A 25,137-nucleotide genomic window follows, 5' to 3' on the forward strand; every position below is an offset into this window, starting at 1 on the left:
TTCTTCCAAACGCCTCTGAAATATTTTATTACATTCAAACGACCAGGATAAATCTACAACCAAAGAACCAAAATTAGCAACGTGAGGAAAATATTAAAAAGCAACACAAACCTCTTCATGAAACTCCACTACTCTCCTTCTCCACGAAACAATCACCTTGCGGATTGCCAAATTTGAAGGGGAATTCACAATGTCAAGCGCATAACTAAGTTTCGGTAGATAACGACGTTCCCAGAAGAATTTCTTTTTCTTTAAAGCTCGTGAATGCAGAGGTGTATTATCAGGGTCACTTAGATCTTCATCCCATTTGATTTCGATGTTCTTTTCTCCGAGGACGTGAATATTCTGTTTGGTGTAGAGGCGGAGAGTATGCAGAATCATGGATGTGAACCAATAACAGTTGTCATTGGATAGGTGATGGTAGAATTGTTTGTCGTGGTGGAGGATCCATGTAAGATTGGTAAAGGCGGTCAAGGAAACATAATGGGGGGGATCCTGTAGTAGAAATACGTTAGGCAAGAAATACGTTAGGCAAAGATGACAGACATGGGGAGGTTGCATACCTCATCACTCGAGATGTGATTTGGTGAATTTCTCGTCGATGTTCGACAGCCGGAGATTGAGGAAGGACCGTGCCTCTCTTCCTCCATATCAAGTTTCACTTGCTCCATACGCCTAATGGTTTTGACGAGTGACAGTTCCTCGTCTATATTCATGATTATAGCATCACAATCAATGGCGGGCGGTAGGCATGGAGGTTCCGGAAGATGAATTTGAGCGATATGTTTCGGAGTACTGTCGCCTACAACGGTAAACGGTAACAATTGAAAACCGTCTTTCGCAGGGCATGGCCCATAGACTTCATTAACGCATTGAATCTTTTCAAAATGATTTGGAACTTCTTCCCATGGCTCTTGGAAAGTAGAAGAAAGAACATCCGTGTTCTTCATTTGCTGAATAACATGCCGGTGGGGTTTCATCAAGCGTTGCAGAGCGAGTCGATGCTCCGTATGATTCAGCTCTTGGCCCATCCGGGGTGCTTTCTTCAATGTTAGAATCAAGACCTCATGCGGGCGCCTTGATTTAAAGGCATAGGCATCGACTTTTGATACAAACCAATTATCGGGTCCAAGAGCGGCGGCACTGTGGGTACAGTGATTCAAGTAATCATATTCATACGATTCAACTGTAGGTGGATTGTCTTCTGGGTAATGAGTGAAAAAAAAAGCATCAGGATCGGATGATGGCGAATAATACGGAGGGGATCGAGACATAATGGACAAGTTGAAAGTTCAGACGGCGTCTCAGATTTAACTACTAAGACATGCGCCCGAGGAGGGAGTGGCAGTGCTCCGTTGGAGTATGCACTGCGTGCGGGTTACCATAAACCCTAGGGCTTTATGGTGTTCTATTTCGGAATATTTCTTAAACAAAGCTCAGAAGAAACTCCGACACTAAATTGTAAATTTATCTTAAAGTTTTGTTTAAATAAGTTACAGGTGGTTTTTCTGAACATTTTGTGTCGTTCGAGGTCCGTTGTCGTGGCTTAGCTGGCTAACATATAATCAAAAATAAGTTAGAAAAAGTCCTGGAGAAAATGCCAAATTCATTGTAGAAAAAAAATAGCATAGATTCAGAAAAGCACATTTTTCAACACTTACAGTAACTTTATTGTACAATGACTTCAGCATTTTGGATATGATTTTTTTCTGACCTTTTTTTATTCACATGTTAATTAGCCAGACCGTGACAACACGGCGCGAAGAATACAAAATATTTTAAAAAATCAACTGGAGCTCATTCTTGTGTAATCTCAAAATAAACTTTCTATTGGGTGTCGGAGTTTCTTCTGAATTTCGTTTAAGAATCATTCTGAAATAAGTATCAATAAAGTCTTAGGGTTTATGGTGACTCGCACGCAGTGTATGCCTTTTAAGAAACAATCGAAAATAGACATAAGCAGAAGTGAGTTAATTACGAGTCCGTATATCAAGACTCGTCCTTTACCAGGACTTAGACAAAAACAATCATAAAGAACGACCTGAGAACAACCACTGGAAGCGTCGCGTGTCCATGAAATCGGAATGGAATCAGGCGATATTCAAGTGACCAGCGGTACCTGGGAATGTGCGCTCGAGATATAAAGTGTTGGTGAAAGTGACAGGGGATCATTCGTTGCCCGGCACCAAATCCAGAGACCCCCAAGCTGCTGGCAGAGAAGCCTAGTTTACGTCGAAGATGTGCAGGGATGTAGTTCAATAAATTGAGCAAATATATTGAATTTCGAACGATTGCCACTGAAGAGCGGAAATTGATTCGACGTTGACTTGAAGGACAGGAGTGAAGCCCGGAGCGAGTCAAGATAAGTCGCTCAACTCAACTTCTACATGACAATGACGCATGGTAGAAGTTGTTAGCTATCTTCTGGTCAATGAAAAGGCGATACATACTGGAGTAAGAGCCTATTTACGCACCATTCTCCGTCAACGCGAATCACCCTTTCCGTCGGCAAACTTTTTGACTGCTCAAGTCTTGGCATATACGCGTCAAAACGCTGGCCAGAGCACACTTCGCCAGCGCACGACTCCAAAGGGCGAATCCTGGTAAAGTGAGACTGGAGGAAGCATCTTCAGATGATGATGAAGCAGAAACAATACACCGACACATGAAACGAGGAAAAAGGCACAGTCATGCGCCCAAGGGTTCCGGAAAACTTGACTGAAATTTTAGTTGAGAGACGAAGCAATTTGGTTCCAGATGTCAGATTCTCGAGCGGCGCCACCCGGCTGAAGCCTGAGCTGGATGGTGTCCAGCTTCTTGGTGTGCCATTGAGAGGGAAGATGGGGTGGGATGAGCGGTGATCATGAAGACCTGCTGAGTTTTCAGTTCCGAGTTCGACCGTGAGCACGCATAGTACCCATCAGAACTGACAATTTCCCCATATCCCTCAGCTTGGTTTCTGTAGCGGTAGCATAAAATACAAAAGGACTCGTACCCACCGCGCACTGCATGCAGCGGGCCTCAAACACAAGTGCCAAAATGTACCTCGGATGTTGAAGCACCTCAATTGGAAGGGCAGCACTATTGCAATTGGGACTGGCTGGCTATTTCCTGGTCGCCAGACATGGGACCCATTTCCCTTTATCCCTCTTACCCATGTCCCAACCCCCCAGTACCCCGTTTTACCGATTCTGATTTTCTATTCGCAAACCTCACTGTCAGCGGAACTCGCTACCGTCTGAAAGATATGTTTTGACGACCTGCTGCCAAAATCAAGAAACATATCATCGGGTGAGTTATATGCTTCCTTTTTATATACCAGGTTTCTAACTAACTTTCTAGAATTGACAGTTTGTGGGATCAGGTTAATACTGTTGGTGGAATACGGAGTCCTGCATGTTATCAGTAAGCGCACTGTCTTCATCGTCATATATCGACCCCGTTGGCAAATCACAACACTCGTCTGATATGAACGCCGCAGTCTATATACCCTCGGTACTGATGCAGCCAAGCGCAAGAGGCGAGTTAACGATATTCCGTTTCACGCATACTCGATGAGTCGAGTTCATCGCATTTTCATGCAGTCACGAGTTTACTTTCGCAAGATATAAGTCCAAGTGCTGTGCACGATGATTCTGCTCGGGAACCACCGCCCCGTTGTTATCATGGCACCCGTGTCAAGTAATTACTCGAATTGCCGCTTGGTTTGACGGTCAAGTACAACTGGAGTTACCCCTGTGGATAACTGGCCCGGCCAGGGTTGGGAAATCAGCCATCGTTCAGAGTATCTTGTCTAGTCCAAATCCCTTGGAGCGTCCGAGTCCGTATTTATTTCTCGCCCAAACAAACGCGACAACCCAACCTGGCGTACCCGCGTTCATTACCATGAGCGCTGTGGGTGTTTAGTCAGGTGTTCGGTTTGGCTGTCTTCTGCGGAGTCTAACCTTATCTCGTACTCCGTGCGCCATATCACCGCCCCCAAGAAGAATAAAATGGTTCTTTTTTCAAACTTCCACAGCGTCTCATATTCTGCCGTCTAAAGGACCTCTCGGGTCATCTCAACGATCTTCCTCGCCTGTCTTTCATTTAAATCACCACTCTCTTTAAAGCCTCTACGTCTCTGAAAATCATAGTCATGATGAACGCGCGCCTCGTCTCTTTGACTACCTTGATGCAGGTTGTTGTTGTCTTCCTCATTGCTGTTACCCAAGTTCAAGCGGGACCATTGTCTATTCAACGGAGGAAGGCATTGGATGTTTGGAGTCCAACAATCATTGTACCCACACCTTCCATAGTATGGCAGAATGGTTCCAGTGAATTTGTTAAATGGTGAGTCTCTCCTTCTACGTGACTCGGGGAACATCTTCGCCTCTGGCGCGTCATCTTAGGGTTTTTCTTGGAATGCTGCTTCAATTTCAGGAGGGATTGAGCTGGTTTCATTTTGCTCGAGTTGAGTTGATTTTAGGAAAAGCAGGACTGATAGATTTTTTAGGGACACGAGCAATGCTCCGAAGTCAATCTCCAATAGAGGCTATGTTACACTGAAGTACAGTGAGTGTGAAGTGCTCATGCAACTTGCGTAGCCTGACACTATCCCCCAGCTCCGCCCAATGGAGGTACTTCTCAAGTGAGACGCCTTGCTGGTCCATTTAATCTCCGGGATGGCAATGTCACCTTCATTATGCCGAATGATGTCGTTACCGGACAATTCAGCATCATCTGTAAGTCTTCACCAGCTCAGAGAACTTCGAGTAACACTTTCTTTAGTGTTCGGTGATTCCGGGAATGAAAGCAAGCAGTTCCATATCAATGGTATCGCAGCCCCCGCTGACGGCAAGACGATGGTTGGTGGAACGAGTTCGTCCGACCCATTCGGTCCCTGAATGCGCTTCCACTGGCTCCTCCCGTTCCCAAATCGCGGGGTAGAAGATGGGTAGAGACTCATCTTACGTTTCAGCTATACGTATTGGGTTGCGGATGTTATAATACTTATGGACTTCGACTTCCTTTTGTTATCTGACCGAGTGATTGCTTGACTCGTGTTTTTTGGACATCATCTTATATCTAGTTTGGACTAGTCTGTGATGCGCTTGGCTTGAGGATTTTAGTCAGTCTTAATGACCAATTTTTTTTGCTAGCTTGTGTCTTCTACCAATTGCAGTTTACAATAGACCACAAAAGGCGGAACAGTATACTCGAATGCAATGCGCATTGCCTTAAGATGACTGTCGTCGATTGTTGTAGATTGTACTATAAAATTGTTCGGCATACACATGCACTTTGCAGGTTGTAATGGTAATACATGATACTAGTATCAGACAATTCAAGGTCTAATTATGATTCGCAGCAAGCGGAGGGATAAAGGAGTGTCGTCTACAGCGCTATACATGATAGATAAAATTGCAAAAGTAGTCGTAAGAGTCATCGGTTTAGGTTGAATAAGTAATCTATACAAAACAAGAACATTAAGCAGGGAGAGTAAGAGCGGATGAGTAGCGGGAGAATAATAAATTAACAAGGAGTGCAAGCAACCATACTTCGATAGCAAAACAATTAAAAGCACACCAGAGAAGAACCGGCAACTAGTGATACATGATTCAGGCACCTTCAACTCTGGATTGATGATGCTTTCTCGAAGTTTTCCGTAAAAGATTTTTACTAGCCGCCAAAACACTGGTCCTCTTCTTCGGCGTTGTTTCAGACTGTACAAAGTTCACGTTCCTGTTGCTGGCATGTCGTTCAGAGAGATTACTCTGGAGGCGACGCAAAGCGACACCATTCTCTTCCATCGAGAAGCCGAACCCTCTATCGACCGAACGTGCACCAGTAGACATATCCGTCCGACTGGCAGAACGCGGGTCCGTAGGTCGGTTCTGTGATGCCACGCTAGCTGTACGGGAAAGTGTGTAGTGAGGGCGACGAGGGGTTTCGGATGATGATGCTGGTCCAGAAGAGTATCGTGAAAGGTCATAATGAGGATCCTCCTTCAAAGCGGCTCGAATGACGTCAAAGTCACTTGGGAAATATACCATTCGGTACGATTTGTAGAGGTAACGTGGCGCGAGGGCGAGGATAACAACCAGGGGGAAAGCGAACCAGTAATATGCGGACTGGAACATATAGTGATTGTTTCCATAGACGGGCGTGCGGATTGATGCTGGTGTGATGGCATTGTAGATAGCCTATTCGCCAAAAGATATGAGACTTATCAATGTCTGAAGGCCAACAAATACTCACAGTGTAAACCCAGACAAGGAGGTCACCAATGAAGACACAGAAGAACACCCATGCCGTCCAGGCACTGGTGTTGAGACCGTTGTAGAAGTTGGTGGCGAAGACAGCGCCGAACACCATCACCTTTGGAAAAATACAATCATTTTAGCACAGTTCTTCCGATCCCACATGTGATGATACTCACAGTCGAGATCTCATACAATGAAACGGTATAACCGTCGTTCCGCGTGGAGGGGGTAAAGTACGCATACCAAATGATGAAATAAATGATTGCGGACTAGACATCAATCATCAGATCTGCATTTTGACTAAAAAATGGAGTTGAACCATACCTGAACAATGCCGTCAAACATATAGATCAAGAACCACTTCATACCGAACCAAGTTCCCGTACGGCTATGCTTGTAAAGTTCGGGAAGCGCCATCAAAGCCGAAGCATCTATGCCACAGGTCAATGCCTATTGCAAACGGATGATAGGGGAATATGCTAACCAGCTACTCTGTCAAACAAACCAATACCAATGACTGGAGCAATAGTCCAGAACGAGTTCCAGAACAAGAGGTATGTATATTCGAATACGCTACGCAGTCAAAGTCAGTAAGAGCTCCTCGCTCCAAAAAGGAATACGCTTACTATTCCGAACTCCACCCGTTATAGATCTGGAACCACCATAAAACGCCGGTACACACGATGACCTTGTAGAAGAAATTCAGGATCATATTGCCATTTCTCGCATACGACCAGTGGCCATGGACTAGCAACAAGCGCTTCAGGAATCGGAACTATGAGAATCGATCAGCACGGAGACAACACGTCAGTCAAAAAATGAAACATACCTGCGCGATACCATAATCCGAAGAGTTCACAGCTTGTAATCCCTCCTCTCCACTAATACCAACGCCAACATCTGCAGCCTGGATCATGCTGACATCATTTGCACCATCGCCAATCGCGAGCGTCATGACGCCTAGTCCGTTCTTCACCAGGTTAACCACAAGAGCTTTTTGCAGCGGCGATACACGACAGCATATAACACCTTCACAATGTGTCGCTAGACGAAGAAGCAAGGTCCTGTGTTGTTCATCTGCAAGAGCCTATTCAAATCATGAGCATAACAGGCTATGTGATGTATGGTGCATATAACACTTACCGCGTCGAGGGCACTTCCGTCAATGACCAGGATAAATCCACCCGGACGACTTCCGTTTCCGTGGCCTACTACAGATGATCGAGCAGACATAACCCCATTACCGTTTTGTCCGTATGGTGACGTTGAGGTATCAGGAGCATTCGAAACCGCTGAGGCAGGTGGAGTGTACAATGCATCAGCTATCAAATTTCCTTTGTCATCCACAATCCCCTGATCCGGGAAAAACACCTGCGCAGCGTGTACAAGCTGCGACCAAACAGGCCTTGCCATATCTTCCGATCCTCCTCGAACGACAATAAGATTCGATTCGCTAGAAATGAGGTTCGTGCTGTGTCCGATAGCGATAGCGGTTTCCAGTTTGTCACCAGTCGCAACCCAGATTTTGATACCTGCTCTCTTGAGATCCGCAATAGTTTCGGGTACACCGTCTTGTAACTTGTCTTCAATAGCGGTAGCACCGACCAAGCGAAGATGTTGTTCTATCTCCGAGGCAACCTCGTCCATCTTGTCATCACGGTCCTCCGGTGCCACAGATGCTTCATGGTATCTCTCGTTCCAAGCTTCATATTCTTCCTCTGTATATGTGGTCAGCAATGCAAGATAGGAGAACTAAAAAGTGTGAAAGCGTACCATCAATAAACCTGTAAGCCAAAGTAAGCGTCCTGAGTCCTTCACTAGCGAAATGATCCAAATGCTTCTCCGTCGTTTGTTTGAGAATTTCAGCTTCACGTGTGTCGTTCTTCCTCAGCCTCTCGAAAATCACGTTATCAGCACCCTTGGTCAATAGGAAGATCTTCCCGTCGCCCGACTCAGTGATCTGTTTCACTATCACACTCATCCTCTTCCTCATACTAGAAAACTCGAGGATATTCAACAACTCATATCTCTCCAACATCTCTCCCCCATATTGACTTATCGAGAACGATTTTTGGAGCGTAAGAACTGTTCGCTCGCGTCCACGGAAAACGTAACCCATATCCGCTGCCGCTTGGACAAGAGCTGACTCGTCAGGTGATTGAGCCTTGTACTCAATCGCGTGCGTTTCGGGATTGACAGCAGCGATGACGGTATGACAGAGGGAAAGGATGGTTAAGAAGGCATTAAGGTTACGAGCATGGGCAGCTCCAGGGGAGCCTGGTGATACATTAATGGCGTCAGCTAGATCTCTTGCAAGGTTCGCGTCATAGAAGTGCTTGCTCGCTTGCTCGGCATCGGCCTCCGGGAGGTCCAAATGTGCGCCGTAGAAATCGGGCGAAGGCAGCGGTACAGCTGTTGATCCAGAATCGGTGCGACTATGAGAAAGTTGATATGCGTCCGTGGGACTTCCTGGAGATTTGTCTCCCATTACATCGGTCTCCTTGTACGCAGGAGGCATCTCCTTGCTTGCCTTCCCAATAGGACTCGCAATAGCACCGTCGTATACTTTGCCACCGATCGTACATTTCCGGAAAAACATGGCATTCTAGAAGTATACAGATATGGTTAGCTCGATATCCTTGCACAGCCGAAAGGCAGAGTCACGAACCTGGGTCAAGGTACCAGTCTTGTCCGAAAAAATGTACTGAATCTGCCCTAAATCATCTGACAAGTTCCAACTTCGAGCTATTGTTGGCTGATTCGTCCGCATGCAATATATCTCGGTGTCATAATAGATGAACGCTGCCTGGATGGTCCGGACAAACTCAATCGAGATGTAAAGGGAGATCGGAACAATGTTTTGGAACCTGCGTAGATATGAGCACCCGGAGTAGATCCCAGACATTCAAGGACTTACGTGATGAGAGCAAAGATGAACGTAATTATACCGTTCACCGATGGGTTGTCACCATCACGGTCATCGCCATACAGCCATAGAGCATTCCTGGGGAAGTACCGATGTTCCAATACAGAGTCAGCGATACCGCAAACTGTCGCCATTGCAGCCAAGATTAAAAGGTTCACGAAGCTATCACATCAAACAGTGAATAAGCGAAGACGCGGTGGAGGATTAAAATAGCATACACTTGAGGGTTCATTTGCCTTTCAACTTTGCTCCGCTTCGAGGGCGTGTTACCAGCGTTCATGATGATCCGGGTGTCCTCGCCAGTATAGAGAACAATGCCAATCGCCCAACCTGTATTTCTGAGCACAGTGCCACGCAAAAGCACCGATTGTATGTCGACCGGATAGTTCTCTCCGCCCGTGCGTATAGCTGCACTGAGTTTGTACAAGTTTGTGTTCGGTGTGTCACAGTCGATCCGGATGGTGTTCTGCGGAGCGGCGCATTCAGCGGCGGTGCGGATATGAGAGAGTGCGGGTAATCCATGACGGGACTTGAGGTTGGTTTCTCCATCAAGACTCTTGGTTTCGACGTATGCGACATTCTCTTCTTCGGAAGTGGCACATATGAGTATATCAGCAGGAATAGGCTCGTTATCCAAAATCTTGACGAAGTCGCCGACAGCCACGTCTTCCCAGCGTTTCTTCCTCCAATGCGGACGATGTGGGTCTGCTGAATTCCGATGAAGTGAATAATGTTGACGATTGCCTTCGTGTTGGCCGTTCATCGACTGTGTGTCCTGAATTTCCGAGTCGTCATACTCCACGTGCGCACTATCGAAGTCCTTGGATTCCTGCGCTGCCGCCTTGTTCTTGACGTGTTTCCGCTTGGCAGATTTTGGCACGATACCCCGAACGAAGGTCTTACTCTTCGGCGTCATAGCATTGTGGTTGACCCAATTGCCTCCACTCATCACCCGCACCAACGAATGATTCACCTCCCGATCTGCCTGATGGCGCTTTACATCTTCGTACGCATCCTTGGCGCCGGTAATGGACAACACGATCACCAACGGAAGAATGACCAGTCCTGGGGATATTGTTGAGAACTTTTGAGAAAATTGCAGAATTGCAATGAAGAGGAAGAATCTAGAGACGGATCAGAAGCTGAAACATGGAAAAAGGTACGGGCGACGGACATATTTGCAACCCGTCTAAACTGCTCGAGGAGGTTGCGTGGGACAAAAGTAATGACGGTATATTTTGAGGTGATGACTTGGTTCGTGTCGTACACATAATCCTTCATCACCCTGCCGCGTTTGTCGAGGTATTCTGTAGGCAAGTCTTCATTGACGTAGATGGTACGCTTGGGTACAGATTGCCTCTTGCGAGAAAAGATGGACTCGACGTTGAAAGCGGCGGCCTTGTCGTACCACCGAGCAATGGCGCGGAAGGGCCTCGTATAGGACGAGGAGCGCATGGGGGAGAAGGAGCGAAGAGTGGTGTTTGGGATGTGTCAGCTACTAGTATATGTTTTATGGAGTTCTCCTCTGCTCGCAAATTTACTCTGTTCCCATTACCAACCACAGCCGGCTAGAGCGATCACCGCTTAACTATTCAGATCAAGAGCATGCACTAAATTCATCGGTAGAATTACTCAAAACAGAAACAATATTCGTAACCTAAGTAAAGGGTAGTCACAAGAAACAGTCCACAGACACAGATGGGTATCGGCTAAAATGCATTTTGAACCTGTCCAGGTACATCACGCGTTCACTGAGCTTGCTGCGGGGGGCGCTGCTGTACCCCGTCCTTAAGCGCCAAGAGCTGCTTCGAGCGGAACGCCTCGTAGTGGATTTGCGCAGTTGTCTCAATGAGATCCTGCAGGTGGGTACGGGTAAGGAAATTGCGCAAGTTCACAAACTCGCAGTGGGTAGGGTCCTCGACATTGACCACGCCCCAACGATTCCTGCGACCCCGGACAGACTTGCCGTCAATCACAACGTTATTCTCAGAGCCGACGACGGCAAATGGAATGATCTCCTAATCGAGCCATGAGTCAACTGCTAAGCGTGGAGTTATAGGAGCACCCACTCTGATCGACTCATTGAGATGGACCTCCTCTTCATCATCCTCATCAGTATCGAAGGGGTAAAGGCGGATATTATGGTATAAGACCTCCTCGCGAATCTTTCAACTCCCCCATCAGTACTCGAAGAAGCATGTGCAAACTCAAATTTTTACACACCTTGGCTTTGAAGCGGTCACGCTCCTCCAAAGTCAAACTGTCACTCTTGGCAATAACGGGTACGACATTGACAACGTCGCTCAATTTCTTCATCACGATAACATCAACAGGACGGAGGTTGTGCCCGGTAGGGTTGACAAAGTAGAGGCAACAGTGAATGCGCGTGTCTTGGATATAACGCTCACGCTGAGCAGTCAACTCCTTGCGCAAGTACGCCGAGTGCTGATCCTTGATGTATTTGATGATGGGGTCCCAGCTAATTGAGGCGAATCAATCAGCCACTCAACCAACATCAAATGCAACTTGCGACGTACCATCCTTCATTGTTAATCTGATCTCCATACCCAGGAGTATCCACGATATTCAAACGAAGTTTGACGCCATTCTCGACAATAACTGCACAGAAAGGTCAGAAGTTGGCATTAATGCTCAGGAGGGAAAAAAAGCGGAACGAAAGAAGTATCGGAGGGGCCGACACGTCACTATCACGAATAGCCGCCAGCAAACGTTTGCGACTAGCGCAAATGCAACGACTGGAAAACCACGTCGAGAGCCCGACCACGAATAGAAAGACTTGATGGTAACAAGGCCCCGCACCAAATTTATCGAGCTAGTGACAAGTCGCAATAACACTCACCATGGGAAACAGCTTGTATTTCGGTTGTCTGCCTGACAGGTTCATCAGACTGAAGACGGCCCTTCGAGTCGATGAGGTGGGACGCGAAAATAGTATTTATAAGAGTCGATTTGCCCAATCCAGTCTGACCTACAAACCAAAGATAAATAAAATTCATCAGTAAATGCTCCTCGCTTATGTGAACATATGCGTGAACCACGCGTCCGAGGCCCAAAAGATGATTTTTAGAGCATCCCAGGCCTCCGAAAAGGCTGGTTGCTACGTTCCCATCCCGACTCTAAGTCGCTAAAGATATTGCTCCCGACACCGCTTGCCATACGCTGGGCCAAACCAACCTCCTCTGAAGCCTCTTACACCTTCACAGCCAAAACACGTATAGAAATAGCTGCTCACCAACTACAATGACATTGAACTGGAATCCGCGCTTCAAGAGCTTATGCTCGATCTGCTGGGTGATAGAGTCGAACCCGACATACGACTGAGCGCGAATTTCTTCAGCGGTGGCCATTTTCACAAGTGTCGGAGGTGTTAGAGGAAGGGAAGGAGAGAGTTGGGTGGAGGGAAGCTGCTTGGCTGGCGTGTGTGTCGTCTTAAGTTTCGAACGACTTCGCTGGCGCAAATTTGGATGGTACAAATAAACGTAAATAACTCTAGCCCCTCTTGCCATCCGAACGCTCGTAATTATAACCTTTTTTCTCTCACAAGTCTTCTAGTAATCCTGAATTGAAATAAGTACTATCTCGAGATCATATCACTGCACGACTTTCTGCTCGAAATATGCATGGTTTAGCGGCAGAAACTCCAGGAACGACCATGAAAAATTAAATATCCCAATTTGTTGCAAAGCTTATGAAAAAGGCGACTGCTTCATAGTAACTAGTTCAGGTACAAAGCAAGCGGTACGGAGAGGGAAAGTCAACATAACCCCCTTTTTGGTGGTTGCTCAACCTCTTAGTATGCGTGGCCACAGACACGAACAATTCAAAGAGTAGAGACTTGAATCTATCGTGTAAAAACCGCAAACGCGCCTCAACCAAATTACACTATATCGCTGTAATGATATAGAAAAAATGTGGCCTGATATCCAACATGAGTAACACAATTCCGCGATCAAGGATTGCATCTATCTGTCAATACTAAGTGTGATGCTCAAAAGATATCCTTACACAGCAACTCGATAACATGCGAGTAATAATAAGAATAATATAGAGCACGACCCGTACAGAAACGCCCCAAAATGAGACACACAAAAATCAGAACATGGAAATCGCACAACACACAAAACCCAAAACAAAAATAATAATAATAACCCGCGGTGAATGAGAATCACTCCTTTCTAATTCTCCCTGCTCGATTAGTCCTCAGACAACTAGTCGGCACCATCCCCTTTTTCCCGCTCTTGTCTCTACACCGTGCCCAGCCATCATCAAACAACATAAGAACCTTCAAATAATCACCAGGGCAAACCGAAAGCTCATCTTGCTTCCTTGGTTCAAACTTCAATTTCGCCACAGCGCCATTAGGGAATAAGTTTGATACGAGAAGAGCATCCTTTACGGGGCGGCAAGCGGAAGGTCCTCGGTATGCCGACGGAGGAACATCTACGCGACCGTCATCCCGATTTGTATGATTCGCCACATCATTTGGCCCACTTGGTGAACCATCCTCATTCGCAGCCTCTCTATCCCTCCTAACTCTCTGCGAGCCAAGCATTCGTTGCCAACGCTCAGCAAGAAACTCCTTCCTTTTGTCCTGCCTTTGAGCTAAAGACGCACGTACGACAGGTTTCTCCGCGACAAAAGGCGTTACCCAACTCCGGCGTTTTTTTCGTTTTCTTCTAAGGCGCCTTCGAATGTAGAAAATCACGGGAAGGAGGAATAGCAACATGCATGCGAAGACGATACCAACTATTGCCGCGGGTGGTAAACTTTTGTTCACGGCCAGGTTGGCCAGAGCCGAGGCAGTCGGGGAAACGTCAGTCGAAGAAGTCGAAGAAGAGACGGTTGATGTAGTCGGGGAAAGAACGGTCGACAAAGTGGCTTCAGTAGATGTGGTTTGCCCAAACTGATTTTCATCCGAAACTGTAAACGTAGTCGAGGGAACAATTTTTACAGAGCGCGCCGTAGTCCCTGTGGCAGTCACCACCGAAGTCCGTACGTCTGTCACTGTGACGGTGGTAGGTATCGTCTGGATAACTGTTGTTGTAGAGCGCTCAGGTGGTGGGGCGTCTGTGTCATTGAGTACTTTCAAGATTTGCTCGACAATGTCTTGAAGGGTGTCATTATCGACAGCAGTCGTGTTAATGTCTAACGTAACGTTGTAAAGACGAAAGGCTGGCGGCATTCCTACGAAAATCCTTTTTTAACGGTGCATCCAGGAAACAACATGGAAATGAAACTCACCGAAATGTAAATCCCAGATTCACTTCAATTAAATAAAAACGACCTGCGCATTCAAATCGATGACAGAAACAAACCAGCTGTCTCAAAGCTGTCTAAACGAGGGACAATTGGTGTGCTTGACTAGCAAACACACCAGGTTCGGGACGACAGAAAAAGTCAAAGACGTGGTTGAGTGTAAAGGTCCACTAAACCGAAGTAGGCCTGCCATCTGTTCCGACGACTGCTTCATGATGATTCTCATGCCCTTCTGGTCATTAGATCACAGGGGAATGTTGTATCACAATATGATATGTGATGAAACCGGCTGCTGACAGTTTTTCCATGTTTTCAGGATAACAATGTTGTATGGATCCTCATTCTCCATACATGATGAAGGAGGATCACCTCTGTCGAGCACTCGCGGTTCGGGACGTAATCCAGGACTGCCGCTGCGCTGTCCGTCCTGGATCGAACTTGAAGATGACATCAATTTGTCCGAGGCGCTGTTGTATCATAGTCGTTGCTTGACAGGGAATGCTGATTGAGACGGGAATAGTTCGCCGACGGCAGTTGATGGAAAAACGGGAATGGGTCGTTGGTGGTTGCCAGTTGAGCCACACCCGTGACATTTTGACGCATCACTAGAATATTCAAGTACCATTCTTTTATTGCAAATCCACCGGCTGTCACCAAATCGGATACTTAAGCCCGTTAATATTTCATCATCTCCATCATGTTCATCTAACGACGGGTACTTAGTGTTGTGCTGATGTTAAATCATAATATGCTGTGTATGCGCCGGTATTGTACAAAAATAGAAAGATTATTGGTTACTGGTAATCGGCTTTTCTACTCTGACTCCTCATCAGACTTGCGTTTACGAATAACAGTGTAACGTTCAGCATCCTCAGATGCGGGTACAGCCTCGATATTTCCGGTCACTGCGTGTTGCTGCTCAGGCAAGTACTTTTTGCGTTCCTCTCGAAGAAGATCGAGGTCATGAGTGAGCAAACCATGCCCAGCGACTGGGCCCCAATAAGAACAGCCAGCTAATGAACCAATGATACTGCGAAAAGTTGAGCATTCGAAATAGTTGTATTCACAAGATTTGAACGTTACACACCAGGCGCCAACGAGAATTGACAGATAGAAACGATATTGCGAGTACCACTTCGGAGCTATTATAGAAATCTAATCAGCCTTTCAGGAACACACACAAAAACGAAGAACTGACTCCATCCTGCCATCGTCGCTTTCGAATCTGCATACCAAAGGCCAGTAAACCCAACCCATTGTACTACTAGAGCCATAGTTGGCTGCATTCCACCGAGGGTGCTCCACGCGAGGAGCATCGGTGCGGTTCCAAGTGCAAGACGAGTATAGCCTTTTTGACCGCCATAGGCCGCCATCTCCATACCCCAATGCAAGGCGCCTTTGTTCGGACGCGACAGCGATTAACAAAGAGCACGAATTACGAGATTATCAACCCCAAAACCTACCGAGGAAAGAGAGCATAACAGCTCCATAAGTTACTTGGAAATTGAGTGCTTGGTCGAGTACCGTCAACGCAACTCCAGGGTCTATCCCAACTGTGACACCGTGAATAGCTAAGCTCGCCTCTCTGGCCAGCCAAATCGTGGTAAGAGATGAACCAACATAAGGGAGACCGCCTAGGTAAAGTTAGTCTACAGTCGACCGATCGCTTCAAGTTTCACATACCGACTAATCCCAACATCAGAACCGGTTCTGGAACGGCCTTCAAATTTTTGGTTGTGATACCCAGCTTATATTGTAATTAGCGCTTCGCAGAACGCCACGATATATGCGAGAGGCCCGTAACTTACGAAAGATTGAACTCCCGCATCTGAAGTTACAGTATCTTGGGTGACATTGGCACCAGCAATTATCTTCGCGACGTCAGAAGCAGTACCACCAAGTTCCTCCTTCAAGTTCGTAGCTGCATGCTCGAATGATTGACTCGCCGGCTTATTGGACACGGAACTTGCTACCATTCGTTTCTGGAACATCAGCGGTGAAGTGATGATCTTGACAGGCCTAGCTATTGGCATAGGGCGACGAAGTGCTGGTATAGCGGACCTCCCCACTGCAGATGGGAGGCGATAAGCGCTCGCGCGCAACGATTGGCGAAAGAGTGGATTCATTGTGGGATTCGAATAGAGGGTGAAGACATATATACCAGAACGTGAGCTATGACGTCATTAATTACACTCCTTCGATCACCATTTCTTCGAGATATGGGTCTTCCTGCTACAATCACTGTGCACTCACTTCGCAAAGTGAATTAGATTGTGGTACTGAGCCGAGCCCACAGAAACAATATGCAGCAGCATTCTCATAAAGTGAGTACCGAGATGCCATTTAAAAAGGAAAGCAACTGCCCAGATGTCACCATGGTCAATTAATGCATTTGACGCTACAGTCGTTTTTTTGACGAGGGAATTCAAACTTCTAGTCTTCTTGACCATGTTGCGGCGATCGCTGAAGTAACAGTGTTTAATCATGAATGGATCTAGACAAAGTTGAAACGCACCCAGTCTTGAAGCTTCGAACCCCATAATGGAGCGTGGCTCTATAGTTCTTTGATTTTGTCGGCAGGAACCATGATTGACTGATCAATGGCGCTCCACCAACATACTCTATGTCAATCAACATCTCTGCTTTCATCTGGTCCTGAACGATGGTAGGACGTTTCGCCAAATTTAGCTCCCATTAAGTATGCAAACACTCTCATAGTCCTGCATAGATTTATTTCCTGGATTATAGCAATGGAATGCCGTCATATTCACGATCACCCGCCCGACAGGTGCACTGTTCCTGCACTGTTCCCATCAGCGGCGTTTTCAATTTATAAATTGGCAACAGTTTTGAAACGCATAAAAATGGATTGTGTTTGCCAATTCCGACAAGGGGCGAGCTGTGCAACCCTTCTGCCGGGTGCTATTATGTTTCGAAAGAACGGGTGTTGCTGCAGGTTCTCTTAAATTGAATTTAGTCACGTACAGTGAGAAGGGAGTAACCAAATTGGATCGAGTTAGCAACCGGGTGATGGCATCTTTTGCCACTTAGCGGCTCTCTCTCTCCCTCTCTCGTCTTGTATTGTTCTATCCCGCGTCTTGTTCTCTGTTATCCTATTCGACACCTCGTCTACCAGGTTTGACGTCTTGCTTCGAGCAGCGCTAACCACTTCCTCTCTTTTTACCTCCTTGACGAGTATCCGTAACGCTAGTCCTGGCGACTAGGACACTATCGTTTCTATCGTTCAGCAGACTATCTCTATCTCTATACCTCGCAGGATGCATAGCAGATTTACTAGGAAAGGAATTCATCGAAGGGTAGCCGGTCTTGAGCCGGAGGATGAGATGGAGAAGAGAGATCTCACAGGCCCAGTTACTATCACTCTGGCTATTCCGCTTGATACAGACACGCCCATCCCGACACCACAACCACTACCGACTCTATTACCGACACAGTCCCTAGAATCACCTCCCCTTGAACCGACATTTTCCTCATCTCCTCCGCAACCTTCGACGACACCCCAGGGGCCGGTGGGCGGTATCTCACCGCCGGAAAGCACCTCTTCGACATCATCAGCCATGACAGCCATATCAAGTAGTCCTACAGGGGCCATTTCAGCCGGAAACGACCCCCAGGACCCCCAACACGCTCCCAAACTCTCATCAGGCGCAATTGCAGGCATTGTCATTGGCTGTCTTGTTGTCCTCATCATTGCCACCGCTCTGGGACTCCGCAAACGAACGGTTAACAACCGACTAAAATTACGTGGAATGTGGGCTGGTTCAAAATCGCTGCAGATGCGAAATCAGAGCAGACAATCAAGATACGAGGCCATGCCCGATTTGAATAACAATGGAGAAAATATGGGATTTGTGGGAAAACAAGGTGCCTCGCTTGGGCAGCCGACATCGCCGAGGGCGTTGCCTTCCGCTTATGGGTCTGAGGAAATGAACAGCAGTGGGCCGACGAGTCAGAAGATACCGGTGCTGTACAACACGGTGGTTGCTCGGTCGTATGTGCCGACGCTGCCGGACGAGCTGGCGATATCGACGGGAGAGACGCTGAAGGTGCTGCAGGAGTTTGACGACGGGTGGTCCGAGTGCATGAATTCTGCGGGAGAGGTGGGAATGGTGCCGCTGGAGTGTTTTGGGAAGGAGCGCGGCTTTGGGCGGCAGACGAGCCTGGGACGCTGAATTGATAGCTGTGATACCCGAATATACCTCTTTCTTTGTATTCTTATTCTCTACTTCATGTATCGTCCTGCCAGGCTCACTCACTCGACCAGCGACGGCCTCGTCGTCAATGGCAAGTCGAACATGAACCACATCATCAGCCAGCTGGGAAGTCTCCAGGAGAGCGAAGGTAGTCAGCCCCATATCTCCCCCTGCTGAGCGATGTTGACGACTGTGGTTCAGAATTCATGTATCAGCTGTTGTCGTCAATGCCTAGGTCGCAGCTTTCGTCGCTTCAGCGACGTATTGCGCCGTTGTTGCAGTTTGACGTCGTCGGCGTTCGTGCATTCACTCTCTCCTTCTTCATTGTATGTTGACACTATCGTCAGTCTCTACCATCAGAAGTCGCTCTCCAGATATTCTCACATCTCCCGCCATTTACTCTCCTCACATGTGCTGCTGTGTGTAGACGATGGAATGCAGTCGCTAATGACCAGAGTCTATGGAAAGCTCTATGCCATGCCCGAGGTTGGGAATGGCGTCAACCTGTCAGCCCAAGTAACCCTGACTCTCAACGAGGACTGTTCAAAGAGCAACCAGCGGGTATACAACAACCGGTCGATGACGACGACGAAGGTATGGGTGATTCTGATGACGAAGGTGCCGCAGGAAACGGCGTCGAGGATTCCGGGTTTGCTTCATTTTCCATGACCAGTTCCCCTCCGTCGGCTTCTTCCTCGCCCTACAAGCCAACAGCTTCGACTTCAAGGCCAAGGCGGAAGACCACCTCTTACCATCGCTCAAATCCAGTTTCTCAAATCCGACGCTCTCGTTCTGAACACGACCGTCATTCCGCACCTGCCTCTCTCGCTGCTACGCTTTACGACCTCCAGCCAGACTATAAACTCCTCTTCCGCACGCATATACACCTACGTAATCGTTACCTCACATCGTCTTATCGTCTTAGTGTCATTCAAACACGGGGAAGTCCATCGAATGGTCATGCAAATATGATATATTGTGTTCAACTTTACACGTATCCGCAAACGAATAAACAAGTTATATTTACGGGGTCTAGAGATAAAACGGTGAGAGAATGGAATTTGAAGACGGGTGAAGTGGAGAGAGTGTTTGAGGGCGAACATACGGAGAGTGTGTTGAGTCTTTGTGTTAAGGACGGTTGGATGGTTAGTGCCGGAAGTGATTGGAGAGTTGTCGTTTGGAATCTGGATCGGAGTAAGAACGGCGCGGTCAAAGTGTTGAGAGATCATTCGGATAGTGTGCTTTGTGTCAGGCTGGACGACCAAAAACTGGTTTCCTGTTCCAAAGGTGAGTTCATCTAATATATGCGCGACTCGGGTACTGAATTCATGGCTTTTGTATAGATCGCACCGTGAGGGTTTATACCTTCCCTGGGCTGGATTTATTACACGTTCTTGGAGGACATCGGGCAGCTGTTAATGCTATATCGCTCTCCAATGGCCTCCTGGTTTCGGGGTCTGGTGACCGGTCCATGAACGTATGGGATGTCAAGACTGGAAAACTTTTGCGGACTTTTGAGGATCATCATACCCGCGGGTAAGTCTTACACACACACACTTGTTTCAACTTGACTAAAAGTGCATTTACAGCATTGCGTCAATAGATTTTAAATCACCTTATATCGTTTCGGGATCTTCAGATAAACACATACGCCTTGTAGATATGAACACGTCCAGAGGATGGTCAACGTCTTCGGAGTATGATACCCTACCCCTCGGACTTGGACTTGGAGATTCATCACCTTCGTTACCCACTGCGGGACATTCAGCCGGAGGAGAGGAATCTTCTATTTCTGACTCGTATCCGGGTGGAAGAAAACAAGGACTTGTGACATGTATGTGCCAATCATGCGGCAGTGTTGAAGTACAACCTATCGGATGTGCAACGCCGAATTCGAGTTCTGCCTCTACCTCCATTTCAGCGTTTAGCAATCTTCCTTTAGGCTTTGCTTCACCGTTCTACTCTTCTTCTTTCCCTCACAATCGACATTCTCAACCATCAACTTCATCAGCATATCATCATCCCAATTTTCACTCCAACCTTCGGGCGCTCTCTACACCTAACAACAACAACAACAATATCACCACCACCGGCACTCATCATACCAATCTCGTCCGTTCCGTCATCCTCGGTCCAGAATTCATAATCACAGGTTCTTACGATCTTTCTATTAAGATTTGGTGTCGCCAAACTGGGAAGTTGATGAGTAATTTGACGGGGGGGCATATTGGGAAGATATTTTGTGTTGCGGCGGATAGGACCAAAGTGGTTTCGTGTGGTGAGGATATGAGGATATGTGTTTGGGATTTTGGGGTTGATGTTGAGGTTGGGTTTGTTAAGACTGAGTGGTGAGGTGGTTGTGGCCATGGGGAGGGTTGAAATCGTTGACTTTTTTTACGCTTCTGCTGGATGGAATGTGTTATGTTTTTGTAGGCTTGTTGAATTAAAAGTGAAGGTGATTGGGGCTGGTATACAGGCAGATTGTGAGAATGGTGGCGAGGAAGTTCGATTATTGAAAGGTTAAACAAATATACAATGGTCGGTGGTGGATTCGAGCACCTGAGGGATTTGAGTGCTTTCGACTACTTGAGGTTGGTGGAGTAACCTCGGGGACCACATCAACCTTGAGGCGGTGGCTCAAACTATATACGTACAAGCTAGCTACTTGAATACATAGAGGCTAATATGAGAACAGGAAGTAAAGTAAAAGTAAAAGATGAATGTTCTGCGTTCTTATACAGAGGAAACTGGAATTCATTGAGCCCCTGGGTGGCAGGAGAGAACTTGTTTCTCGTTGACTCGGGCTCATCAGTACTTTTGGCAAGATGTAGAGTTAAAACGCGCTGCATCAAATGGAACCAAAGGCCAAATAACGACAAGAGGAAAAAGCCAAGTGCGGGCCCGCTGATGCCTGGTCATAGGGGTAGAGGGCTTGTCATCGTCAGAATCATCATCATCATCGAGGAGGACGGCATGCTTGATGATTCGACGTCGCCGATAGCGGAAGAACAAATGCCTTTTGCTGAACATATGATACCTCCGACACTGCCGCCAGCTATTGCACCAGTGGGACCTTTTTGGACCGGGAAGTAGACGTAGTGGTACTAGTACGATGCGGTGGCGCTTGAAGTTGACGTTGAAGATGCATTATCCTGGTGACTGGTTTGTCCATTAGCAATTGAAAAACAAAGTTATGAAAGAATTGATAACTTACATGTAAATAGCGCAGTCAATGTTAAGATACGCATTGTTTTGGAGGTTTTCGGTAGCATTCACAAGCTCATATTCTAAGAAGGAATGTCCGTTTCCGAAACGCGAGGATATCGAATTGTCTGTCGTAGAAAATTTGTGCCTGAAGGAGCCAACAGTTGCACCATCTAACTTGAAAACGCAATTTGTCGCACCGGTGGTGATATTGAGATCCGAAGTATTCGCCAAGATTAAAAGGACGTAGATTGCAGTTCCTGAAAAGGAGAATGTTCTTGAAAAGCTCTGACAAAGAGTAAAGAATGGCACCTACCGTCAAAAACCATCGTTACACTGATAGACTAAAGACCAGGATTACATATCGCTGAATGATAGGTATTAAGGTGTGCTCGACTTTTGTCCGGGTGAATAGCACAGTCGCCACATGCCTGGTCATTCCAGACACCCAAGGTTTCCGGTAGGAAAACAGGTAATTGTCCCATAAGGGCACCACCAGGCCGATTGATTGAAGTCTCCATGGATGCTAAAAGTCAGTGGCGCCGCATGAAAGTTATAACTCTGGGAACGTACTGGTTCATGCTCGGAAAGCCGTTACATATCGAAAGTGGGCATGGTGGAGGGTTCAGTGTTGCAGGCAGCGCCACAAAGCAGTGTCATAAATGAAAATAATCTGATGAATGTGCTCATCATTACCATCAAACTTCATCTTAACTTTATGGATCATGATGAGCTATCAATCGTTGCTGTTTGCTGTAGAACTCTTTTAAAGGATCGCTCATCACCGGTCAGCTGTTGCTAGTGATGACCCCGCTTGACAACCCTGAGGCTGCATCCGCTTCGGCGACGGGGAATTCAATCTTGGTGAGCCTCAGCTACCTAGTAAGAAACCTGCTTTTAATGTTTAGTCTTCTCCAAACCCTACCGCCGCAACAACACTCTCGTCCAACACCGAGAGTCCCATAGTTCCTGACGAAAGCACGATACACCCTACCATCCCTAAAATAAAAGCGTATCCTTCCAGCCCAGTGCGTGATCAATTGTAGTGAATGATGTATCGGCATTCACATAGCCGACTAGAATACCTGGCATCCTGGAAAACCGTGCCGGTATCCAGTGCCCGGTCAAGGGGATCATTGGAATACATGCAACCGTCTGATGCAAAATCATGACAAGAATTTGTGTAGCATGTGGACAGATGAGGTCGACAAACTGTTAGTTTTCGTGAGCCCATTTTTTCTTAGGGATTATGTAAAAATCTGATGCATGAGTTTTATAGGCTGGTCTCTTCTCTGCGACGGTCACTCCATTCATCATAGAATCCTATGGTTGGTTGGGACCAGATCCTACGGACACAACCAATCTGTTGCTCAGCCAGATTTATAGCGAGTTAAGGAAGAATGGATCCGGTACCGGGGAAGAACAACCGTTATCCCTTCCGGCATTTTCGAGAATACCGCCATCATCTGCGGAGAGGATCAATATATGTTGGTTTCTGAGTCTCACCCTCAGTTTGGCCACCGTCCTCATCGGCATCCTATGTATGCAATGGGTCCGAGAATATCGACGCGATATAGCCCTGCCTCAGGCTGACTTGATATCTCTTCGACAAATGCGCTTTAATGGTCTCATCAAGTGGAAAGTGCCCGAAATATTATCGTCTCTACCCTTGCTCCTGCAAATTGCTCTCATACTCTTTTTCGTCGGGATCCTCGAACTCTTATGGGTACTAGACCGCGGAGTTGCCATCCCTATCACCATTGTGATTGGTCTCATCCTCGTTTTCATGGTTACAACGACAATGCTTCCCACTTTGCAGATTTTTTGGGGTGGTTGGTGGCACCGAGCTCCTCAGTGCGCCTACAAATCCCCACAATCATGGATATTATATCGTCTTTTTCTTGCCATTGCCCAATTTTTCAACTCTGTGTCTCGGCTGATTCATGGGTTTGAACCCTTTGTTGAGACTCTTCAAGTATTTTTAGATTGTCGCAGCTGGAATCACTATGATTCCGCGTGGCAAAAGCTAACAGGGCGAGAGCATCGTCATGATCCACAAGATACCGAGAGAGAACCAAAAGGAGAAGACGATCTTTCGAATGGCCTCACTTGGATCACTCAAAACTTTAAAGAGAATGCGGAAGCCATTCAAGCCATTCATCATTGCCTACAGGATGTGCCTTTATCGACAGCCGCTCACGTCGTCAGTGCCTTGGACTCTCGGGTAGATGAGCGGTTAAGGTCAATGTTCAAAGTCCAGTCATACAGATCTTACACCGGAGAAATTCGATTCTTACGACCACACAGCGAGCTGAGGCGAGATTTGATTATGGTATACTTTCATGAAATACATCGAACAATTCATCCTGGATCAGCCATTCACCAGCTCGAGTATATTGCGCGACTTTTGAACAGCCCAGAACATTGGAGGCTGCGCCCATATCTTGAATGGCCTGTGCAGGATATCAATGCTTATCCTGAGGGTAAGTCACTTGTTTCTTCGAATTTCATATCACTTAACGAACGCAAACAGATTTGCTTATCAAATTCCTACATTCGATTGCGGGGCTCAGGAATAGCAGCACCTTTACACGGGCAGAGACCTTGGGCATTTGGAAGGTCATTCACGATCTTTCCCGAAACCTGAGCGAACGCGACCATACGTCTGGAACAATCAAAGTTCAACTTATGTCCGTATTGATTCGGCAACTCAATCAATGGCTAATCGGTCCTTCATACCATATAAGTCTCAATCGTCCGGAGCGTATAAAAATATGCGCGCAAGGACTCATAGACCTGTTTTTCCCTTGGCCCAGTATGATGATGGATAGGCTTCGAAATTTCGATCAGGAAATCACCATCGTGTACACGATGATGGGTTCTATCAACAGATTGTTGACGGGCATGGTAGTGGCGGGATTGGATGGAACGGTATTGGATTCGTCTCACCGAGATGGGTGGTTATCGCTGAATCGCCAGTTGGATCAGTCGTGGAATGAGCACGAGGCTCATGGTTTAGAATAATCTCCAACGGACTATTGTATCTGCCATATTCTTGGCCCATATCTTTACAATGCTAATGACAAATTAATGCAACATATATACTTGAAATTTAGTCCGCGTAATCTACAGCCGGACATCTGTTAATGCGATGATTGCAACGTCCCTGACTACGCCACCAGTTATCACAGGTGTGGCATATATCAGATTGTCTCCAACATTCAACTGAAATGGCATGTTTGTATTCCTGGCCAATGAAAATTGGTTAAATATA

General features: G+C 46.8%; 13 protein-coding genes across 13 annotated transcripts; 7 read left to right on the forward strand and 6 right to left on the reverse strand.

Moving 5' to 3' along the window:
* Positions 1 to 403: 403 nt before the first annotated feature.
* AGABI2DRAFT_190231 (hypothetical protein) lies at positions 404 to 826 on the reverse strand (the record flags this gene model as incomplete). The annotated part of the gene is made up of 2 exons (XM_006457762.1): positions 572 to 826; positions 404 to 495 (listed from the first exon to the last, which is right to left on the reverse strand). Exons 1-2 carry the CDS (start codon positions 714 to 716, stop codon positions 404 to 406), a joined length of 237 nt encoding a protein of 78 aa, XP_006457825.1. The 5' UTR covers positions 717 to 826.
* Positions 827 to 887: 61 nt separating this feature from the next.
* Positions 888 to 1,055, forward strand: AGABI2DRAFT_148361 (hypothetical protein; the record flags this gene model as incomplete). The annotated part of the gene is made up of 1 exon (XM_006457763.1): positions 888 to 1,055. The coding sequence occupies one exon, from the start codon at positions 888 to 890 to the stop codon at positions 1,053 to 1,055; it is 168 nt and encodes a 55-aa protein (XP_006457826.1).
* A 1,224-nt stretch (positions 1,056 to 2,279) lies between these two features.
* AGABI2DRAFT_133675 (hypothetical protein) lies at positions 2,280 to 2,866 on the forward strand. Its single transcript, XM_006457764.1, has 2 exons — positions 2,280 to 2,421; positions 2,475 to 2,866. The coding sequence occupies exon 2, from the start codon at positions 2,691 to 2,693 to the stop codon at positions 2,859 to 2,861; it is 171 nt and encodes a 56-aa protein (XP_006457827.1). The 5' UTR covers positions 2,280 to 2,421; positions 2,475 to 2,690; the 3' UTR covers positions 2,862 to 2,866.
* Positions 2,867 to 3,821: 955 nt separating this feature from the next.
* Positions 3,822 to 5,195, forward strand: AGABI2DRAFT_190234 (hypothetical protein). The gene is made up of 4 exons (XM_006457765.1): positions 3,822 to 4,329; positions 4,493 to 4,551; positions 4,602 to 4,721; positions 4,768 to 5,195. Exons 1-4 carry the CDS (start codon positions 4,136 to 4,138, stop codon positions 4,881 to 4,883), a joined length of 489 nt encoding a protein of 162 aa, XP_006457828.1. The 5' UTR covers positions 3,822 to 4,135; the 3' UTR covers positions 4,884 to 5,195.
* A 121-nt stretch (positions 5,196 to 5,316) lies between these two features.
* AGABI2DRAFT_198829 (hypothetical protein) lies at positions 5,317 to 10,724 on the reverse strand. The gene is made up of 14 exons (XM_006457766.1): positions 10,343 to 10,724; positions 9,387 to 10,292; positions 9,160 to 9,330; positions 8,911 to 9,109; positions 8,653 to 8,847; positions 8,016 to 8,577; positions 7,386 to 7,960; positions 7,072 to 7,329; positions 6,869 to 7,017; positions 6,727 to 6,815; positions 6,567 to 6,673; positions 6,419 to 6,511; positions 6,238 to 6,357; positions 5,317 to 6,182 (listed from the first exon to the last, which is right to left on the reverse strand). Exons 1-14 carry the CDS (start codon positions 10,621 to 10,623, stop codon positions 5,598 to 5,600), a joined length of 4,290 nt encoding a protein of 1,429 aa, XP_006457829.1. The 5' UTR covers positions 10,624 to 10,724; the 3' UTR covers positions 5,317 to 5,597.
* Positions 10,725 to 10,741: 17 nt separating this feature from the next.
* Positions 10,742 to 12,650, reverse strand: AGABI2DRAFT_190236 (hypothetical protein). The gene is made up of 6 exons (XM_006457767.1): positions 12,422 to 12,650; positions 12,029 to 12,157; positions 11,706 to 11,787; positions 11,392 to 11,647; positions 11,238 to 11,333; positions 10,742 to 11,186 (listed from the first exon to the last, which is right to left on the reverse strand). The coding sequence occupies exons 1-6, from the start codon at positions 12,534 to 12,536 to the stop codon at positions 10,917 to 10,919; spliced, it is 948 nt and encodes a 315-aa protein (XP_006457830.1). The 5' UTR covers positions 12,537 to 12,650; the 3' UTR covers positions 10,742 to 10,916.
* Positions 12,651 to 13,354: 704 nt separating this feature from the next.
* On the reverse strand, positions 13,355 to 14,371 carry AGABI2DRAFT_114861 (hypothetical protein; the record flags this gene model as incomplete). The annotated part of the gene is made up of 1 exon (XM_006457768.1): positions 13,355 to 14,371. The coding sequence occupies one exon, from the start codon at positions 14,369 to 14,371 to the stop codon at positions 13,355 to 13,357; it is 1,017 nt and encodes a 338-aa protein (XP_006457831.1).
* Positions 14,372 to 15,176: 805 nt separating this feature from the next.
* On the reverse strand, positions 15,177 to 16,560 carry AGABI2DRAFT_182964 (hypothetical protein). Its single transcript, XM_006457769.1, has 6 exons — positions 16,254 to 16,560; positions 16,129 to 16,192; positions 15,909 to 16,079; positions 15,644 to 15,841; positions 15,533 to 15,587; positions 15,177 to 15,475 (listed from the first exon to the last, which is right to left on the reverse strand). Exons 1-6 carry the CDS (start codon positions 16,476 to 16,478, stop codon positions 15,259 to 15,261), a joined length of 930 nt encoding a protein of 309 aa, XP_006457832.1. The 5' UTR covers positions 16,479 to 16,560; the 3' UTR covers positions 15,177 to 15,258.
* A 1,463-nt stretch (positions 16,561 to 18,023) lies between these two features.
* AGABI2DRAFT_148367 (hypothetical protein) lies at positions 18,024 to 18,638 on the forward strand (the record flags this gene model as incomplete). The annotated part of the gene is made up of 1 exon (XM_006457770.1): positions 18,024 to 18,638. One exon carries the CDS (start codon positions 18,024 to 18,026, stop codon positions 18,636 to 18,638), a length of 615 nt encoding a protein of 204 aa, XP_006457833.1.
* A 227-nt stretch (positions 18,639 to 18,865) lies between these two features.
* On the forward strand, positions 18,866 to 21,011 carry AGABI2DRAFT_148368 (hypothetical protein; the record flags this gene model as incomplete). Its single annotated transcript, XM_006457771.1, has 4 exons — positions 18,866 to 18,955; positions 19,007 to 19,946; positions 20,003 to 20,195; positions 20,249 to 21,011. The coding sequence occupies 4 exons, from the start codon at positions 18,866 to 18,868 to the stop codon at positions 21,009 to 21,011; spliced, it is 1,986 nt and encodes a 661-aa protein (XP_006457834.1).
* Positions 21,012 to 21,500: 489 nt separating this feature from the next.
* On the forward strand, positions 21,501 to 21,772 carry AGABI2DRAFT_190240 (hypothetical protein). The gene has a single exon (XM_006457772.1). It carries the CDS (start codon positions 21,567 to 21,569, stop codon positions 21,750 to 21,752), a length of 186 nt encoding a protein of 61 aa, XP_006457835.1. The 5' UTR covers positions 21,501 to 21,566; the 3' UTR covers positions 21,753 to 21,772.
* Positions 21,773 to 22,062: 290 nt separating this feature from the next.
* AGABI2DRAFT_133683 (hypothetical protein) lies at positions 22,063 to 22,500 on the reverse strand. The gene is made up of 3 exons (XM_006457773.1): positions 22,437 to 22,500; positions 22,180 to 22,378; positions 22,063 to 22,123 (listed from the first exon to the last, which is right to left on the reverse strand). Exons 1-2 carry the CDS (start codon positions 22,442 to 22,444, stop codon positions 22,195 to 22,197), a joined length of 192 nt encoding a protein of 63 aa, XP_006457836.1. The 5' UTR covers positions 22,445 to 22,500; the 3' UTR covers positions 22,063 to 22,123; positions 22,180 to 22,194.
* A 167-nt stretch (positions 22,501 to 22,667) lies between these two features.
* Positions 22,668 to 24,887, forward strand: AGABI2DRAFT_114864 (hypothetical protein; the record flags this gene model as incomplete). The annotated part of the gene is made up of 5 exons (XM_006457774.1): positions 22,668 to 22,727; positions 22,772 to 22,891; positions 22,944 to 23,087; positions 23,143 to 24,346; positions 24,397 to 24,887. The coding sequence occupies 5 exons, from the start codon at positions 22,668 to 22,670 to the stop codon at positions 24,885 to 24,887; spliced, it is 2,019 nt and encodes a 672-aa protein (XP_006457837.1).
* Positions 24,888 to 25,137: the final 250 nt, after the last annotated feature.

The sequence above is a fragment of the Agaricus bisporus genome, assembly GCF_000300575.1.
Source record: "Agaricus bisporus var. bisporus H97 unplaced genomic scaffold AGABI2scaffold_2, whole genome shotgun sequence".
NCBI classification, from domain to species: Eukaryota; Fungi; Basidiomycota; class Agaricomycetes; order Agaricales; family Agaricaceae; genus Agaricus; species Agaricus bisporus.

Coding starts and splice junctions, on each gene's coding strand:
- AGABI2DRAFT_133675 (XM_006457764.1), top strand. CDS start 2,691: ATGCGCCCAAGGGTTCCGGAAAACTTGACTGAAATTTTAGTTGAGAGA.
- AGABI2DRAFT_190236 (XM_006457767.1), bottom strand. CDS start 12,536: ATGGCCACCGCTGAAGAAATTCGCGCTCAGTCGTATGTCGGGTTCGAC. Junction 12,158..12,421: donor GTTCAATGTCATTGTAGTTG/GTGAGCAGCTAT, acceptor TTTGGTTTGTAG/GTCAGACTGGATTGGGCAAA. Junction 11,788..12,028: donor AATACAAGCTGTTTCCCATG/GTGAGTGTTATT, acceptor CTTTCTGTGCAG/TTATTGTCGAGAATGGCGTC.
- AGABI2DRAFT_190240 (XM_006457772.1), top strand. CDS start 21,567: ATGCCTGGTCATAGGGGTAGAGGGCTTGTCATCGTCAGAATCATCATC.
- AGABI2DRAFT_198829 (XM_006457766.1), bottom strand. CDS start 10,623: ATGCGCTCCTCGTCCTATACGAGGCCCTTCCGCGCCATTGCTCGGTGG. Junction 7,330..7,385: donor ACGGAAGTGCCCTCGACGCG/GTAAGTGTTATA, acceptor TGATTTGAATAG/GCTCTTGCAGATGAACAACA. Junction 6,512..6,566: donor TGTTTGACGGCATTGTTCAG/GTATGGTTCAAC, acceptor ATTGATGTCTAG/TCCGCAATCATTTATTTCAT.
- AGABI2DRAFT_182964 (XM_006457769.1), bottom strand. CDS start 16,478: ATGCCAATAGCTAGGCCTGTCAAGATCATCACTTCACCGCTGATGTTC. Junction 16,193..16,253: donor ATGCGGGAGTTCAATCTTTC/GTAAGTTACGGG, acceptor TTACAATATAAG/CTGGGTATCACAACCAAAAA. Junction 16,080..16,128: donor TCTGATGTTGGGATTAGTCG/GTATGTGAAACT, acceptor AACTTTACCTAG/GCGGTCTCCCTTATGTTGGT.
- AGABI2DRAFT_190234 (XM_006457765.1), top strand. CDS start 4,136: ATGATGAACGCGCGCCTCGTCTCTTTGACTACCTTGATGCAGGTTGTT. Junction 4,552..4,601: donor CTATGTTACACTGAAGTACA/GTGAGTGTGAAG, acceptor ACTATCCCCCAG/CTCCGCCCAATGGAGGTACT. Junction 4,722..4,767: donor CGGACAATTCAGCATCATCT/GTAAGTCTTCAC, acceptor CACTTTCTTTAG/TGTTCGGTGATTCCGGGAAT.